Source organism: Vanessa tameamea, chromosome 14 (assembly GCF_037043105.1).
Source record: "Vanessa tameamea isolate UH-Manoa-2023 chromosome 14, ilVanTame1 primary haplotype, whole genome shotgun sequence".
Classification (NCBI taxonomy): Eukaryota; Metazoa; Arthropoda; class Insecta; order Lepidoptera; family Nymphalidae; genus Vanessa; species Vanessa tameamea.
This window is the reverse complement of record NC_087322.1, coordinates 5,564,368-5,583,372: the sequence shown is the minus strand read 5'-3', so window position 1 is coordinate 5,583,372 and position 19,005 is coordinate 5,564,368. Positions and strand designations below refer to the sequence as shown.

General features: G+C 30.8%; 2 protein-coding genes across 2 annotated transcripts; both read right to left on the bottom strand.

Annotated features, from left to right (window-relative positions):
* Positions 1-304: 304 nt before the first annotated feature.
* LOC113398525 (uncharacterized) lies at positions 305-3,538 on the bottom strand. The gene is made up of 4 exons (XM_026637295.2): positions 3,298-3,538; positions 2,520-3,211; positions 2,231-2,443; positions 305-2,161 (listed from the first exon to the last, which is right to left on the bottom strand). Exons 1-4 carry the CDS (start codon positions 3,421-3,423, stop codon positions 394-396), a joined length of 2,799 nt encoding a protein of 932 aa, XP_026493080.2. The 5' UTR covers positions 3,424-3,538; the 3' UTR covers positions 305-393.
* Positions 3,539-3,942: 404 nt separating this feature from the next.
* On the bottom strand, positions 3,943-7,839 carry LOC113398526 (GATA zinc finger domain-containing protein 14-like). Its single transcript, XM_026637297.2, has 4 exons — positions 7,707-7,839; positions 6,595-7,346; positions 5,082-5,294; positions 3,943-4,454 (listed from the first exon to the last, which is right to left on the bottom strand). The coding sequence occupies exons 1-4, from the start codon at positions 7,713-7,715 to the stop codon at positions 4,211-4,213; spliced, it is 1,218 nt and encodes a 405-aa protein (XP_026493082.1). The 5' UTR covers positions 7,716-7,839; the 3' UTR covers positions 3,943-4,210.
* Between the last annotated feature and the right edge of the window lie 11,166 nt (positions 7,840-19,005).

The following is a 19,005-nucleotide window of genomic DNA, read 5'->3' as shown; positions in this document are numbered from 1 at the left end:
ATGGCGTTAATATGAAAAATAATTGGATCGCGTTGACAATGATGGGTGTTTTAAAGATTTTATTTAAGTTCCGCTGGCTTTTCACAAAACCCCCATTTCCTCTGTGATGTCAGACAGCCTCATCCTGTCTACAGTCGATTTTTTGCAATATTTTGAATGACAATCTTAATGATTCAACTGTTTAAAGCCTTAAAACTGTTCAAAGTATATTTATATTAGTAATATAAATACTAAAAAAATACATTATCAAAAAGAAATATTAATTGAAAGTAACTTAATAAAAAATATTAATTCTAAAAGCAGTCTTAATTTTATATTTTATTTCTTATCTTAATAAATGCATTTCGAAAAATATTTACAATTGATTTTGATGAATCACAGTGGATTTGTCATTTATAAATAAGTTGGTGGTAAGTAACTCTTCATTGAAGGTCCAGCCCGTCCTAAAGGCGGTAAACTTTGTGTGTGAAATGCTTTAATGTGTCGTTGAGGTTCCGACATAGGTTGACTTTTTTGTCCCATGTTTTTATGACGTTGGAGCACTTTGTAATTTTTAATTAGTCCGTGTAGCTCTTGTTGCTGTTGGTGATTCAAAACTCGATAATCGCTTTCCTGTTCTAGTCTGTTATTCTCGCGCTCTATATTATTTTCTTTAATTGGTATATAATGTACGGATGCCTCTTTCAGGTTTGAATTTTGATTAAAACTATTTGTAGGTTTACTTTTGGGTTTTGTTTTGATCGATTCAAAATGATTTTTCATGGCGACGTAATTGAGAACATCGCTCATATCAAAAGGTTTTGATTGCATCATTTTAATTTCGTTTTGGGGTCTCTCTTGAAATGAAATATACTTAGGAGTTTTTTCAGTTTTTAGTTCTGTAGTAACATTTGCTTGGTTGTTTTTATTATCATTATTCTGTTTAGGTTTTTCTTCGTTATTATTAGATTTAAACAAAGTTCTTAAAAATATATTATTCTTAATAATTTCTTCCATTGGAGGTTCTGTACTTGTAGTATCATATTTAAAATACTCCTTATCCTTTTTATATACAATCGGCTTAAAACTATCCTTCTCATGTTTTAAATCGAGCTGATTAATATTGTTAAAGTTATGAATGAACGGATTTACAGATGACGTTTCTTGTTGAATATTATCGGCCGAAAAATATTGATTATTTATAAAATCCATCTTATAAGCAGAATTTATATTTTCAGTTGCATTGTCGTTAACTGCATTTATTTGAGTTGGTTCATGTTTTGTAACTTCTATGTTATATGATTGTGTTGCCATTTGATTTTGTGGGATAAAATTATTCCTGCTTACTATTTTAGAGTATGAATCTGTATATTTGGGGCTATCACTTTGTTTTGAATATAAGTCATAATTTTGAGTAGAGGTGAATATTTCATATTTATCAGTTGCGCTATACGTTTGTGATTTGTTGTTGGCAGTACTATATGTTTCAATGTTTTGATAAAAAGGTGTAGATGATTCTTTTTCAGTAGCTGTTTCAAATTTGTTAGATTCGTCATTATTTCGCCCTATTACTTGGGACTGTATCATTCTCGTATACTGATCCGGTGTCATATCACTAAAGTTAATAACTATGTCGTCTCCTTCACTCGACGAACGAGATATAGACTTTTTATTTGAGTCTTGATTTGCATTTGAATTTAGGCCATATTGCCATCTCCACAATCCTTTGTTTGCATCTTGTTCAGGTTCCTTAATGTCTGCTTCATAATTCATCAGTAATGGTAGCGATGATTTCTCATTATTCATTGTTTTCGTTTGAGAAGGCTGAGGCTGTAGTGAGGGATTATGGGCTCCTTGCGATGCCAAAAAAGTAATTTGTGGTGAAATCGGTGTTACATTAAGTTTCGGCTTAGATTGATCCATGATTATTTCGAAATTTGACTTTGTTGGAACCTGATAACTAGGTGCAGTGACAAAATTATTTTGTGAGTTCATGCCTTGAGAAAAACCAAATGAAAAGGCTTCGGGAGTTTTGCCCGTAAATAAGTTACGTGGTGGAGGAATACTAAATATTCTATGTTTAGATTCTTCTCGATGTTCGTATTCATTATCTTCATTTTCCCACGTTGATTTCAGATGTGGGGGTTTTTTTGCTTCTTCAGCCAAGTTATACTGAACAGCCCTATTACAGAAGTTGTATTAAGCATATGAATTTCTAAGTATTACAAACTAAAAATTATATTTAAGTTACCTTTGTATGATTTCTGGTACCGGTGGCGGTACAGGCAAGTGATCACCAGTTGCTCGGTATCCATTAGAATCGGCGACATAGTGAACTGTATATGTGCGTCCGTCATCGCCGACGTAAGAATACGAGCCTTCAACTACTTGTTCTTCTTTGTCCGTGCCCATATTCTCCATGCGACTGTGTTGAACATAATGGGTTTGATCTGCCCCTAAAGCTCTGGAATTACAAAACTGCTGCAGTCATGTGACATAGCGAAATTAAAAGGAATCTAAGATTATTACAATATACTTACTCGTAGCTGAAACTTCCATCTAAGTCCATTTCATTAGATAAGCGAAGTATAGGTATGGAAGGCTCAGTTGTTGATGATATCAAACCTCCCGGTGCCTGAATATATTGAGAATTTTGGTAAGAAGGAGCTTTAATTTGATCGGTTCCAGCTTCTGTTCTTTGAATCTCGCTAGTTATAATCATTCTACGAGCAGCTGGATTTTGAATCGGACTATTAGTACCACTTCTGTAGTTTGATTGTTTTATATCAACTTTTTCAAATGGTGTCCGGAAGTTTGTATTTCTTGAATTTGTATTAGCCTCACTCCTATCGAATATTTGCTTTACTGCAGATGTGTGATTGAAGTTAGGTTTGAATGTTAACATTCGACGATTACTTGTGTTATCTTGATCGCTTTCATTATCATCATCTTCGTAATTAGATTTTGAGGTGGAAGACAATACCATAGAAAATGGGGTAGAGAATATAGATGGTCCTTTCGTTCCAGTCGGCGGCAAAAATTGAAATGGTAATTTATTAATATTATTCAAGGCATAATAAGGTATTGGTGTGTGTGATTCTGGAGACAAATAAATTGAACTATCTGAAGAAAATAATTCTGAACTGGGTGTTTGATACTTAGATGAAAATGAATATTGTTCTCGTTGAATATTTTGACTGCGTACTAACGTTAGTAAAGTAATGAGTGATATCTGAAACAATATTTTAATGTTACTTAAGACTTACAAATTTCGAAACCAAAAATCCAAAATCAAAGCACAATAGCACTTTCACTCACCAGCTTCATTTTATTAGAAGCTGTTATCAATTTATCACAAATAAAATTAACGTCAAGTCTTAACACAAATAGAAAATAGACTGGTAATGAAAATGAATTCCGCATACATTTATACACACGCAACATTGTGTCCAAGCATTCGTGAAAATATCGCTCAGTTGCATTCTGGGTTTCTCTTGTCTATTAAGATAGTATTAAGAGGATTATACAATGTTAAATGCAATAATAATATTTATTTTTGTAATAATATAATTATAAAAATCGAATACATTTGATAAAATATTTCTCTCGTTTCACAATCTTTCCCTTTAATAACTTAAAGAGTATGACATAATTGGCTTTTATTTGTGTCTGGGCGATAACTTCATAAATTGCGTATTCTTCATGATTACTCTTATGTGAATTTTATCAAAGTGATGCAATTTTTGTTGTAGCCAGTGTCATTGGCCGTTAAAACTGGTTTTATTTATTGTTTGTATCAAAGGGTACGAAAAAAGAACGATTCATATAAAGATATATTTTTTTAAATTAAATATGTAGAAAAATTGAAAGGATTATTTTTTTTGTTTTAATGATAAATTATCTTTGTTTCAGGTAAAATGCTCTTAACTATATCGAAGTATATGTGGTATGTAGAAAAACAAATTTTATTGCTATAAGTTTATTTAAAATAATTACGAGTACATCATATCACACTGGTTTCTCGAGTTTATCACAAACTGTTTAGAAACACTTACAGCTATCAAGTTCACAAAGAATGTCGTGACCAAGATAGTTGATATTTATTTTATGTTGAGGTAACTTGTCGAATGTTAGTAGCTATCACATAAAAACTTTTCTAATTCTTGATATAAGATAATTTATAGATCATTTTGTCCCATGAATTGTAAGGAACTAATGACGTGAAGTGACCTTACTTGCCGTAAGACTGAGAAGGGTAGTATGTTTGTTGTTGGGGGTAGTAAGTTTGTTGCTGTTGCCCGTGAGGGTAGTAGATTTGCTGGGGGTATTGAGTTTGAATGGGAGTCTGGACTGGTTGCAGGGGAACTATTGGTTTTGGGGGCTCCTGTCCCTGGGGATAACCTTGTGGCTGTTGGGGTTTATTTTTCTCAGCTTCAGCTTTGGCTGCTTCCTCCTTTGCGTTCTGATCGATCGATCTATAAAATTATACAAATATTTTTTGTTAACATAACACATATCAGATGAGAATAAACTTAAAATCGTATAATTACTTGCTAATATATTATTTTCTGTATAAAACAACAATAACATTTTTATGCAATCATGATGAGTATTTAGAATGATTTTTCATTCGTTCATGAATAATGTAAATATATAGAAGTCATTACACCCATGTTAATGCAAATGTGATATCTTTTAAAAGAGAATATATCTTTATTGCGGAAATGTGATAATAATATCATTAATAGATATTTACATATTTTTTTCTACTTTCATATGTCGTGACAAAATTTATGCTTTGATCTATTGAGTTTTATTTGATTTATTTATCCATTAGGATGTATAACGCTCGATATGCTCCATGTTAGGAGATATCCAAAGCCGTCATTTGTTAATTTTGATAAATCGCATTTTTTTTTGCCATTGTTTTTTAAAATTTAAAATTTGATAATGAAATAGATGCTAAAGCAAAATTTTTTTTAAAATGTTGAACACATAACTCACGCCTCGTAGGTGTCGTAGTACGTATACTATATAAATATGTTGTATTGTTCTAAAAGATTTTAATATGTTATGCATTTCTATTTAATTTGTATACTTACGCCTGGATCGCTGGAGGAATTGGAGGGGGCTTGGGAAGGTGGTCGCCAACCGCGTGGAAACCAGTTTCGTCAGCCCAGTATGTGACAGAATATATTTTGCCATCGGCACCAGTGTAAGAGTAGAAACCTTTCTTCACAATAGTTTCTTGTTCGGTATTAGGGTTTTTAACAAAGCCCTCTTCAGCGACATGAGTGCCGTCTGCGATCTCGTATCTAAAAATCAAAATATTATCAATAATTGATGTTATCAGGTAATTTGTAGATAGATTATTAATTAATAAATATTACCCATAATTTATGTTTTTATAGAAAATATTTAAGATAAAATAGTAATTTAAATAATATTTAAATAAAATAATTGTTAATGTTAAACAATAAATATACAAATAGAAAAAATTCTTCTTCTTTGTAATTGTTAATTCTCTTCGATGTAATTTTTTGTAATTAGACAATGTGATTACTCGAGCCTCTAAACGATTTTTTAGTCTATTGGTTGTACAAAAATAAAGCCTAACCTAATCTATACTAAAAATAGTATAAATACGTAAAAACGTTGTAAGAAATTAATCAATATTTTAGTAGCGAAAGATTATTTTTCCGTTAGAGCAAAATTTGATGTTCGTTTCCAAATTCAAACGTTGGTGCCGTTGGTTCCTTATTATGCAAAGTTTTAGGACCGATATCTTAAAACAGTTAACACTGTTATTAGCAATAAAATAACAGGTTTTATATATATTTACACTTAAATTGTACAATAGCGTTTATACCGTTATTATATCCTTTTAGAGAATATATAATTAACAATCGAACACTGTAAATGAATTGCTTATATTAAAAATATAGGCTAATGTAAACCATAAATATTAATAGAGTTCAAAACTCATTATGTGTGTATTTGTTGTTTCTTTTTATTTAACAGTTAATCATTTGATTTATTTAATAGTATTAACAAAATTATATCAACATATTCGAGTTTAAGTAAATGTTTAATAGTAAAGAATTCAACCTCAGGCCTACTTTATTTTTCTTGTTTATTTGTTGGTTAGAACTAACCTTGATATCAAATTATTACTTTTTTCTAAGTTGGCAATTTTTTTTTAATAAAGTCCATTGACTTTGGACGAACTGAACAGTTGAATGCAATTCTTATTCTCTGATAATTTAACTTGGATGGAGTTATCTTTTTATTTGATGTGCGTTCAATAAATTAACATGAAAGAGGGTCAGGCCATCTCGATTTTGTGCATGTTAAAGAAGCGTTAAAAAATGACTATCGTGGGTTAACCTTGAACAAATGAAGTTCAGGTAAAAACCTGAGGGATAAACCTATGAGATTTATTGGGTATTTAACACGATACAAATTTGATTATCACATGCATTAAAAAGTGACTAAGCTTTCTTTTTATTTAAATATTTAGGTATCGCTTATTTGTTTCAGTCAATTACTAATTTTATTTTGGCGGATATTAACGGTAACACAACTTAAGCTAGGAATCATAATTTAATTACTTACTCGTATTTGTAGCTTCCATTATCGCCTAAAATCTGTTCGTTCTTGATAATGGATATCGGAGTAGTGGTGCTGGGCGCAGCGGTTGGATTCTGATTCCAGTTGTTCCAATTGTTCTGGTTACCTGTATTCCAATTATTTCCTGTATTTTGGGGTTTATTCCAGGAGTTTTGCGTCCCTGTGTTCTGAGGATTGGTCCATGTGTTTTGGCTTCCAGAGTTTTGGGGCTTGTTCCATGAGTTTTGAGTATTAGTAATCTGCTGGTTGTTCATTGCGTTTTGGTTACCTGTGTTTTGGGGCTTGTTCCATGTATTTTGGTTGCCTGTGTTTTGGGGATTGTTCCAAGTGTTTTGTTGATTATTCCATGAGTTCTGAGGTTGGTTTTGGTTCCATGAGTTTGAAGGAGCATTAGGTATAGGTTTATTCCACGAACTTGTGCTGTCGGTTTGGTATGGGTTATTGTTTTCGGGTTGGTAATTATAATTTGCCGATGGAGGGTCATTTTGAACTGGATAATAGGTATTCTGTTGAGTAGAAGGATTTACGGGGTTGTAATTATTTGGAGGAACCCATGGTTTTTGTGGAGCAGGTGTCGGTGGGACATAACTGTATCTACTAGCAGTTGGCTGCACAAATTCTTGAGAATTTTGTGACTCGACTGATGCTGACGCTAGAAGATCTGATTCAATTGACTGAGGATTTGTTTCGAATTCATCTGCTAGAGCAAATGCCACAATAACGGTTATTGCGAAGAGCTGTGGACAAAATGAAACAATGAAAATGTTACAATGTAAATATTTTAGTTATTTTTTATATTTTATCATTGAATTTAGTAGTATAAAAATACATATAATAATTATTCAAAAATATTATCCAACATTAACATAATTTGAAAATCCGCATTGTATGTTTTTTTTACAAATCACTTCATTTTTTTTACATTATTCAGATTAGGAAAAAAATATTAATTCATTTGATTTCACTTCGTTTTGTTCTTAAATATTACTATGATTTGGTTGTTAATTGCAAATACATTTAAGTTAATGTAAATTTTTACACTATGATATAGACATTTTATATCTCACTTCACAAATATTTAAACTCCAAGGACTCACCAGTTTCATCTTGATGTCCTTCCGAGTCCGCGCTCAGCTCGAAACTGTGACCACAAGGGGTCGCGGTACATTTTTATAGGAAAAATATCCTACGTCCTCGTGCGTATGCGCATCATACTCTGCTCACAATGACCTCACTTTGATGTCCCCGATTAGAGATGTGAATTTAGGGTGCACTTAGTCAACTTTAAATACCTAATCTTGAATGAAAATTAATACGAATCATTTGTTACCGATAATATTTCATGATTAATTAGTGTTCGTTATGGTATATGTGTGATACTGCTCTAAGTATTTCCTTTTTTTTTTTTATCAACATGTTAAGTTTTAAGTTCCGGAGTCATGTTTGATTTAGTTTAAGTTAACTCTCATAATTTTAATGTGAGATCCATTCTTAAATACAGCGCCAAGCATACTCTATTATTCTATGAATGGATGGCACAGTTGAAGAGCCATTCATAAAAGTTGTAGGAGTTGCCTACGGTTGTTTGTAGTTTGTTTAACAAGTGACCAAATTAACGTGGTGAGAATTAATCTAATAAGGGTTAGAGGTCTCTTTGCAATAAAAATATGTACATATGTATGTATAAAATTGCAAATTAGATTAGAATCTAATATTTCATATATTTGTTTAACGTTAGTTATTTTAGTTTAGTAAAAATTTTATAAATAAAGTAGTTCACTTAAATAGATATATTACTTTAATAGGTTTTGTTGTTTTTTTTAGTTTATATATTTGCTTGTCACTATGTCGTATTTTAGTCCTTCTCATCTTTATATCTATTCAATTACACAATAATTATTCTTGCACTTATTCACCCCACAATTTACTCCTCTTTTTTCACTTTTCTTCCGTCTTTTTGCCATCCACATAGACTAGCATGACATCAATCACATAAGACATCTTGGAGAAAAATAAATGTGATAAATATTTTCGAATACGTTTATTTTATATTTTAAACTTTTGAGCCGTCTATCCGTCTTAATCCGTACGTATCTCTGTAATGCAAATGGAAGAACAATGTAAAAATATTTGACAAGGATATTGTGTAACGTGTTTTTTGTTTAAGTACGTTTTTTGCAGTTGTAATAGAACAATACAAGTATATTACAAAACGAAAAAAAGCACTTATATATGCAATAATAATACTGATTTATTGCTTTCGATATTTTTAAGCAAAAACTGTTGATATAGTGTTTGTGATAAATTTACGTAAATTACCTACCGTAGTCATTGAACTGACTAGTGTTTGAAGTTTGATCACATTTCAAGGAAAAAACCTACGAGACGCGATATAAAAAAAGTCACTAAATTTTTAAGAAAATATTTTTTTTATTTATAACTTTTTTTTTTCACTCTTTGTAAAGTGCCAAACCAGATGTAAATAGTGAACTATAGTAATAATATTTAATTATAGTCATACTTAATTTGTAACTTCATATATATGTATATATGAAATTACAAATTAAAGCTTATTTTTTTAACATGTACCTTTTACGACAATATTTTTTTATTAATTTTGTGTATTTATAAGTATATTTTCTATTTGCATATTAATTTAGTTGTTGAAAATATGAATAATATCCACTTAACCGTCAAAGATACAAGTAATGTTGTTCGACAGACCGATTGCATATCAACTTAAAAATATCATAATTTTTCAAAATTCGTACCGACTATAATCTTGCCTTAATAAAATGTGGTCACGTTTATTTCCTACGCTTGTTAAATACACACCAATAACTTTAAATCAATTTGTCAAAATTATAAAGTGCGAATATATATATTTTTAAGTGAATTATTTAAAAATATAAATATAAAGTATTTTATATACATGTTAATTCATTTTGAAATTTATTTTATCAAATGTTCGAATCATTTTAAATGTTTCATACGTTCGTCCGAATAAAATTTGGGTATTTCTAAGGACAGTATCCTGTAATTAATAGCGTTGGGACTCGAGCGACACAAGGAAAATAGTAATTTTCAAGAACATTATGACTTCGCTTACACCGTGTGACAACTTTTATAAGGTTAGCGGTAGAGTGAATCAGAAAATTTATTGGTTATATTTTTTTATCCTAAGCTCGTAAATTAGACATATATATATAGGAATTTATTGATGACTCTTTTTTAAGCATCTCTCCTTATATACAAGTTAGAGGATCGCGTTGTTCCATTGCGGATTATCGGATATAATTATAACTGATCTCTAGGCCGTATTTATCGCGATGACGTAGCGATATGCTGCATTTGTGTTGCCAAATAGTCGCAAGACATTGGCACTTCAGGCGAAGCTGAACACTTCACTATCTGTAAGCTCTCGCACATCAAAGGTTTTATCGTGATGAATTTCGCTTGCGCGCTCATGCTTATACTTAAGTATAAATAGTCACGGTCGTTTTTCATTCATAGTTCGTAGTTTATATATATGTAGGTGTCATCTATCGTTATCTTTTCTTCTTGTAGTGTAACTATAAATGTAGCAAATACATTTAGCAATTTATAATCGCGATAAAAGATGGCCCGTAGGACTAAGATGAACTTTTGTCAAACGAAACGTTCGTGACGTGTACTATTTGAAATGTATTCAAACAAAATTCATGTATACTATTCAATAGACAGGAACTAATCATTTCCGCACCATTAATATTATTGCGGTAAAAAAAATGTTAAGTAAATGAAGGCTTAAATTAAAAACACGAACAAAAAGATAAATATCGTTAAGTCAGACACGCACCACTTTATTACCAGCAAGTCCAAACGATTCGTATTAACAAGTTACATTAAAAAACAAAAATCTCTGGAGCAACGCCTCATAATGCTCTGTAATGAAGGACATAATTCGATTTTATGTTTATCTTACCCTTAAGTGGATTTATATCTTGACAATAAAACAGGGTTCCATATCGAGGATGAGCCCATTTATAAAATTTGCATGCGAGACATCCAAATTCATCTTTCGAACGTTTCTAAACTACGGCCGTGGGAACGTATTGATGACAGTAACATGATATATTTATTTCGTTCTTGATGGAAATTCATATTAAATAGTAAAGTTTAAATCAACAAATATGAATAAATTGAAGCAAACACTTAAAACAATCACTTCTTATTAAATTATAGAATAGGTATGTAAAATAGATGATGCAGACTTGTAAGTATAAAAAAAACAGTTATCAATTATTATCCTTGCTTATGTATTATCATGTAGACGTAACATGGCAGCATTGCGCGAACAAAAACTAAACTTAAAAAAAAATATCTAGGGAAAAAAAAATTTAGAATACATATTGCTTCACTATAACAAGTTCGATGAACCCTTTGGGATTGAAGATAAGATCTTACGAGTGTTTGTTAAATTATTAAAGACTACTTATTTTTAATTATAATATGCCAAAGAACAATTACTATAAATGTTTAATTATTATTCAAATTTGATTAGCAATAAAGCTTAGTTGCAAACTGAGTACGTTTCTATTTTTAAATATTCTTAGATTTATTTGGCACTTTAATTACATTCCTTTGTCTCATTTTACTTCTGCCTTTTTATTGACTAGAGACAGATGGAGTCAATGGACCAGCCGTTTAGTGCTATATACGACGGTTACTTTAATTTCCGTTGCTAATTGGTTTGACTGTCTAATGCCAAAAATTATACATATAAAAAAACTACACGAATAATCATCTTAGCACAGGATATTCAGCGAATTAATAGCGTGCAAAGGTTTTCTTATCGCTATAACGATTTCTTCCAGGCGATTTGGGATTGAAACATAACTATAGAAATAAAAGGTAGTACAAATTTAGCCAATATCAAAAATTGTATCGAGCCATCGCCTTTGTATAGCGGTTTTTTTTACGTTTATTCAATATTTCTATAGAAACGCGAACTGATATCCCTTACTATGTAAATAAGTCACAGTAAGATTTGAACAATAATTCCACGATGTAAATTGATATTGATAGCATCAATTTATCGGATCCTTATTTTCATAAGTATTTTGTGTTCGTATAAATTAAATTAAAACCCCTGATCACGTATTAAAATATGCATATAATTTATCGTAATTTATATAAGTAGTATTAGCAATGCAATTGAATATTCTAGATTAGCCACCGTGAACAAAATTCGATTAAGACGACATTGATTGTCGTTTGATGTTGATTTTTTTACAATAATATCTCACCATATGCGTCCTTGCCTAGTTGTATAATATTTGGAATTAAATATTATGACGTTTAATCTATACTATCTATACTAATATTATTAATGTGAAAGCAAGTCTGTCTGTCGCTCTTTGTCAAACCAATGAACCGAATTTAATGAAATTTGGTACGAAGCAAACTTACATACATTAGGCTACATTTTTTCCTAACGCATGACAACCAACCCCCAAAAAGGGGGGGGGGGAAGCCGCGGGCGACCACTAGTTTATGAATACGTTTTTATTTGTCTCAAAGTGCGATCATTTGTCTGTGTATGTACTTACTATGTCTTTGTGAGTGTTTTTGCCTTATACCTTGATTACAAAGGATGTCACTTAATATTTCCTTTTTGGATTAATCACTCGATTGAGTCTTCGTTGTATTCGATTAAATTATTTTTTATTGAAGTTTCGATTTTGAATTTGAATCGAAGATTTCTGTTAAAACGAGGAAATAATTTTTCAAATTTCTAATTTGTATTTATAATTTATCGATTGCATTGAGGTATAACATAATGAGAAAATCTACCTGTGTAGCATGAAATTCTACCACATGCGAACACGCACTATGATACAGCTTGATAGGATAGATAACCTCCATGCTTCCACTTTAATACGTACATATCTGTTTTGTTTTGGGACGTTATTGTCTAGTCGATTGAGAAAATGATATTTCGATGGATCAAAAGGATCGAAGGGTTTATTTCATACTTCACTCGATCATGAAGAAAAAAGAAATGACGTCACGCTGATTATATTTGCCTGTCATAATCCATATTCATATACTCTTTGGAATCTTCATGAAACATTACTGAGTTAGTGGTCTTATCTCGGAATGTCGACGCGGTTACTTCCACCTAAATATAATAAAGCTTGTGATAGAATGTGCGTGGGGTCCCTAAAATGTATATTGAATTAAATTAATCTTCTACATTAACAATGACATTATTTATTATTTTAATGTTTTCGAATTATCTCCGTCAAAGTAATATATGGCAAAATAATAAATTCGGTATCGAAGTGGTATTTATGTGATGAGAGGGGAATAAATGGATTGTAAATCACAAGGTGCGCTTAAAATTACCGACAGAAAAGAATTCTTGTACTTTTTATTATGAATACAGTTCATTTTTATTAACACTTTACTTTTATTTTAATGATAACGAAAATTTATAATAAATATATTTTATATGTAGTAAAATAAATGTGTCGTACATAATTATAACTGCCTACTTTGCTCAGGTCAATTAAGTGTTTAAGTTGAGAAAAATATTTATCGTGATGACTTATTCTAGCAAAAAAAAATAGTGAGTAAACAAAATAAGTGGCTAGCACATGCTTGTTAATTGCTAATGTAAATTAGTTGACTAACTAACGGCTTAAAATCATAATAGTCTGACACAGAAGGATATTTTTTTTTCTAAAAACACTCAGATTAAAAATAAATTAAAGGTATTGCCTACTTTCTAATGTAAATTTGTGCTGGGCTAGTCTCCTCTCCCTTTGAGGAGCATATTCCACCACGCTGCTCCAATGCGGGTTGGTGGAATACACACGTGGCAGAATTTCGTTGAAATTTCGTTATAGAGTACAAAATTTTTTGAATTATAATATAATAGGTATACATTACTATAAGAAATAAAGAAATTTCAAATTTGGAGTGTTTGTGCTAAGCTTTAGGAGGAGTATGGTGCCAGTTCCATTCGAGTAATTATTTTTGAGTTAGCGCCGTTTTGCGCTGGGCATTGAGAAAGGTCAGGGACAAAAGTAAAATTATGAAACTTCACACTATATGCAGAGAATGCAACGGTAATCATAAACTAGAACAAGAAAATCTAAAGAAAAAGAAATCATACATAAGTTAAATATAAATATTAAAGCACGTGTCGTTGACAATGTTAATATCTATGTATATTATAAAGTATTACACTATAAACATCAAAGTTTCTAAGTAGAGTTCCTTGTGTGTGTGAGTGAATAAATTTGGTGAAATATTTAAACAAATACGATGTGTTCAAAGCTTTTTTTTGTGCTTATTTAGTGAGACAAATTTTAGAGTATTGATTTTGAGTAATGCAGTGAAACGACTGTAATCATAATGTTTGCTCCTAAAAGAGGGACAATGAGTAATCGAAAATAAACGCAAAGTTCGTAAGAAATATTATAATCTGCCTCGTATCGATGTATTTAATCTGTATTATCTCTAGTTTTCTAGTACTTGGATGTACGCCACAGACATGAAGTTTATGTATTTTATCTTTTCTTCGAAAACGACTACATTGATATATCATATACCGATTAAGTTAAAGCAAATTTCATAGAATTTGTTCTCCATTCCTTATATGAAGTGAAATTTTGATTGGGTACGTTTTATAGGTAATAACATTTTTATCACTTTTAAAAATCAATCCATAATAAGGTCCTATAAAATATATGTCGAATATGTTGATGCGTTGCCTGGTTTCTGTACTTTTATGACTTTTCCGTTTGGAACCTAAAAATTTACATCCGTTATAACGGTTCCTTGTGATATTTACCGGGACAAGGTTACTTTCTTTCCAAATTTATTTGCACCTTTGGTAAGATCGTAAGGGCTACCGTTTCAAGCAAACACTTAAGTATATATTGCCTTTTTAAGTTAAACGTCGTTCGACACTTTCTTAAAACAATTGTCTCGTTTCACTTTTAATAATTTTAAATTGTCTTTAATCTACTTATGATAATAATTACAGTTTTTTTATTTGAATCTTAATGTATGTGTTGCGTTAATAGACAAATATAAGATAAGGTCAAGAAATATCAAATGTCGATAGAATATATTTTTTTCTAATGAAGTCCTCCCGACTGAATTTTGCTATGGTAGCCAATATCACGGACTTCAGGATTGCATAGAAGGTATTATTTTTAGGTACGTTCTTATAGTTTGCTTTCATAATACAATTAGAGGACAATGCAACATGACGGTAAATCTATGATGCGCCGCCTTACTTACTTTCTGAATTGTAACATTGTCAACTGTTGTGTTGGGTTTGTTTATACACTTTTGCACAGGGCAAAGTGGATTATCAATTAGGCAGTATAGGTTAACCTAGGGAACCGCAACAACTAGGCATCTAGACTGATAAAAATGGAAAATGTGTATTAAATATTCATTGTTAATGAATTTTTTGAAGCCAAATATTTCTCCATTGAAATATCTCAATGGATTACCTTTGTAATATAGTAATAAAACATTGTGAATGTAAATAAAATTTCGTTTTGATAATATATACATAGATATATTTATGGAAGTTAGATAAGGTTTAAGTGTCCTCGAAATGTGAACCCACACATGGTTAATTCGGCCCTCTTTACAGTACAGTATATAGTTTAGAAATTATGATTTCTTCTGTGGACTTGTCTAAGCTTCGTTAAGGTTCGCCGGCAAGACCGGCATCAGAAAGGAGGTCATCATCATCATCATCCAAAAATACAAATGTAATAAATAACGAGCTAACGACCAGAAATCACAAATCTGGCCGTTAGTTTGTTTTAGATTTGAGTTATTATTTGTTATTAATTACGATACTTATAATATAAACACGATTATAATAATGATATAAGAGTGTCGGGTCAATATTAACAAATTTTCATGGTCATAAATTAAATTATCATTAATTATTATAATTTTCTAACATGTTAAGCCACTTATCAATATACAGTTTTGGATATACAACGTAGGTTAAACAATAAATTAATAAGAAAAATAATGCTAGCGGCTTTCGATATAATTAATATTATGTGACTTGATATTTGAATGCATCAATTCCTTAAAACAATCAAATATAAAAAAAATATCTTTTTGTTATTATGTTATAATTTTTTTTTCATTTAAAATATCGATATTTAAAAAAAATACTATCTGTAAAATCATGTTAACAATATTAGACTGAGAGCCAGTGATTGGCAGACTTACGGTATAGTAGCAAGCTTATGTGGTCTGCCTGCATCTTAGAACCGACCTACGTGTCTGCTTTTGTAGATATATGTATATAATAATAATATAAATAATATATATAAATTTCAGCATTGCTGAAATAACGTCAATTTTTGTCAAATTTAAGTAGCTTTGAAATTATAAAAAATATAGAAGGAACCGGAGTAAGTGTCTGCCATTGAAGTTTTCTATATATTTTTTTACATATTTTAAGATATCAAAAGGGCAGATTTGCTGCGATCACGTTTCGAAAATCAATTTTTATGACTTTCGACTCCATGGCACGCTCAAAGGAACCCTCGATGGGAATAGTGAACCTCCCTTTCACCAACAGCAGGTGAAGCAGTATACCTGGCAGTAATATGGAGCTTGCTACTATACCGTAAGTCTGCCGATCACTGGCTCTTGGACTATATGTTTAAAATTGAATTTAATCCATTATATTTCGTATTCGACATTTGAAATATTCGAAAATTATTTAATTTTATTATCGACAAGATATGTCTGTGAATATAAATGTCAAAATATAATAAATTGTCTTCATTAGTTGTTTTATATATTGAGTAGTCCGTATGAGTAGCTTACCATTGCCTAGTTTATGTTATTGAAAGTAAATTAATTATTTGTAACTGCCCACCGCTGGGATAAGACCTACGCTCCTTTTTAAGATAAAGTTGAAACTTACTCATGTTGAAGATTTTAATCAACGTGTAGTTTCCTCACGATGTTTTCATTACTTTTTGTAATATGATATTGAATAGGGATTAAAGTTCAGGTTTTGTTAATAAGGTCTCGACGTCGTTATATTTTTGAGAAAAAGTGCTTCAAAGCGAAACAAAGGAATCCATATTGCGTAAAGTTAGCGTGCCTTTGCTCCTCGTTCACTTTGTTCATATTCATTTTGGCTTGATGACGAAGTAGAACATATTATCAAATTTTCAAAATTAGGTACCGTGATAATGCAGAGCTTTGGATGTTTACCACATGGGTTTTTACAAACATGCAGTACAATATATCGCAATATATATAATTAAAATGTTTGCCTTATAAGATAATCAAATATAAATTTTGATCGCCATCGCCCTAGCTAAATAACGACTTGCTCTTTAGCCAAAGTCCATAGCAACTTATTTACATTTATGTTAAAGAAAATATTAATGATAGTATTTAAAAATTGGTAGCCTTTGTTTAAAAACCAACATCCGCGGAAGTCTGCCTGATCATCTGCAAAGTTACTGCCTCATTTAAGCGATCAAGAGACTACAAATTTCTTTGTTGTAATTATTTCGCTTGGTCGCACAAGTGTGGCCGTAGCTGTTCAGATGGTTCCATGTCGCGGTCGCTTTCGCTCCATTTGGCGCAGGTGTGTTCGATCCCTTATAGCAACGATGAATTAATGCATTAATCGTCAGATAAATCTCTTCAAAAATGATTCACAAGTTAATTATATTTAATGGTTGGCAGTTTCTTATTAAAAGATCAAAGCAATTCTAGGTTCAATTTGTCAGTCGTCCGGTTGAAAAATGTTAAGATTTTATCGTGAAATTAAAGCACTATTTTAAACATAAAGTGAGTGTAAAATGAACCGTTTAATAATAAAGATATATATCTTTTTATATTCGTACAAAATGAGCAGTTTCGAGTTTAATATTTTGTTGACTTATTTCGGTTGTCATATTTTAAACGTTTAATGTTTTGAGTAAAAAAAAGGATGTTCTTATGTAATTTTAATGTCCTTTTTAATTATTACTCTTTGTTACTTAACCTCCATCATATCATTTCAGATCAATTCAATTCAGAGCTGCTGTTTGATGTTTGAGGATGTATCTTTGCCGAGCAAAAATAGTACGTGTATAATATTTGCGATTTCACCAGCACTATTAGTGCTGTACATCCCATTTATCGTCCAGAATATTGCCGTCCTCGTTTGGCCCAGTTTGTAATTACTAAGAGTTTTTTCGGCTTTATGTTTGATCTTAATTATTGCAAGACGAAAATATTTCCTAAAATACAGTAAAATACATTCTAAGCACAAAGAAAAAGTATTATATGGGAAATGGACATTTTAAAAAAAATATCTAAAATATGATCTATTAAAAAAAGAACTCAATAAATATGTTGTTAGTGTTAAATTAAAAATATAGATTAACGAAGTACTTATTGATCAGTGGGGTTTAAAATAAGAAACGTCAATAATGTAATATAAAACAAAGTTGCGCCTGATTTATTACATTTAATTACAACTGACCCATTTTTATGGAACTCAAGAATTTCCTTAGCTTCGGATTCGGAGAACGTTGCCATATTTTCAAAAAGACGTCCGCGAAAATAAAAGCTCTTATAATATAGCATTTTTGTAACTGGTTTCATATATCAAGTCGGGTTTATTGACCTCATGCATGAATCAGTGGACTTGTTTACTCAAACTTCATTATATTCCGACGAAATGTAAGAAATCTTTGATTGATATCGACTGAGATAAAGGGTTATCTTTATATTTAAATTTAGAAAATCGTTACCGTTAATTCGTATCATTTAATTAATTCTAAATATTCTGGTTTTTTCCTATCGATTAAGAATTTCTAAATTATTTAAAGGAATTAAATTTATTCGTGTTAACTATTAAAATAATACTATTGGTGTTATTTGTGACTTATTTAATGCCAAAACTTCTTTAAATATCCTTTACGGGTCAGTCATCACTTTTTGTACGTTGGTTTTATGCCAAATAGCTTCAGGAAGAATACTTACGGCAACAACATGTATATTATATGTAATATATATTTAAGAGTGTAAAATATGACATAGACAGCATGTAATATAACTCAAAAATAGCTGGTTCCGGGTAAGGTGTATTCTGTTTATTTATAATGTTTTTTTTGTGTCTCAACTCGAACGATAATGTCGTGAGAAAACGTAAATTTTTTTAGATATGTAACATCCGGTCCTTCTCTTTAACAAAATAAAGCTTTGTCCAATAGTGGGATGTTATCGGACTGTAACATCTGTTATGATTATTTTGTATGTTTTTTTAGGGATACTAATTTTGCAGTTTAGCAAGGAATTACTAACATACATATTCTCCCCTCCAGTTAAGTATAAATCATGTGCTAG

What these genes read in the sequence shown, in the direction of transcription:
- LOC113398525 (XM_026637295.2), bottom strand. Translation starts at nt 3,423, where the DNA reads ATGTTGCGTGTGTATAAATGTATGCGGAATTCATTTTCATTACCAGTC. An exon ending in CTTCTAATAAAATGAAGCTG is followed by an intron (nt 3,212 to 3,297) that starts GTGAGTGAAAGT and finishes ATATTGTTTCAG; the next exon opens with ATATCACTCATTACTTTACT. An exon ending in GATGGAAGTTTCAGCTACGA is followed by an intron (nt 2,444 to 2,519) that starts GTAAGTATATTG and finishes TTGTAATTCCAG; the next exon opens with AGCTTTAGGGGCAGATCAAA.
- LOC113398526 (XM_026637297.2), bottom strand. An exon ending in AATGGAAGCTACAAATACGA is followed by an intron (nt 5,295 to 6,594) that starts GTAAGTAATTAA and finishes TTTGATTTTTAG; the next exon opens with ATACGAGATCGCAGACGGCA. An exon ending in ATTCCTCCAGCGATCCAGGC is followed by an intron (nt 4,455 to 5,081) that starts GTAAGTATACAA and finishes ATAATTTTATAG; the next exon opens with ATCGATCGATCAGAACGCAA.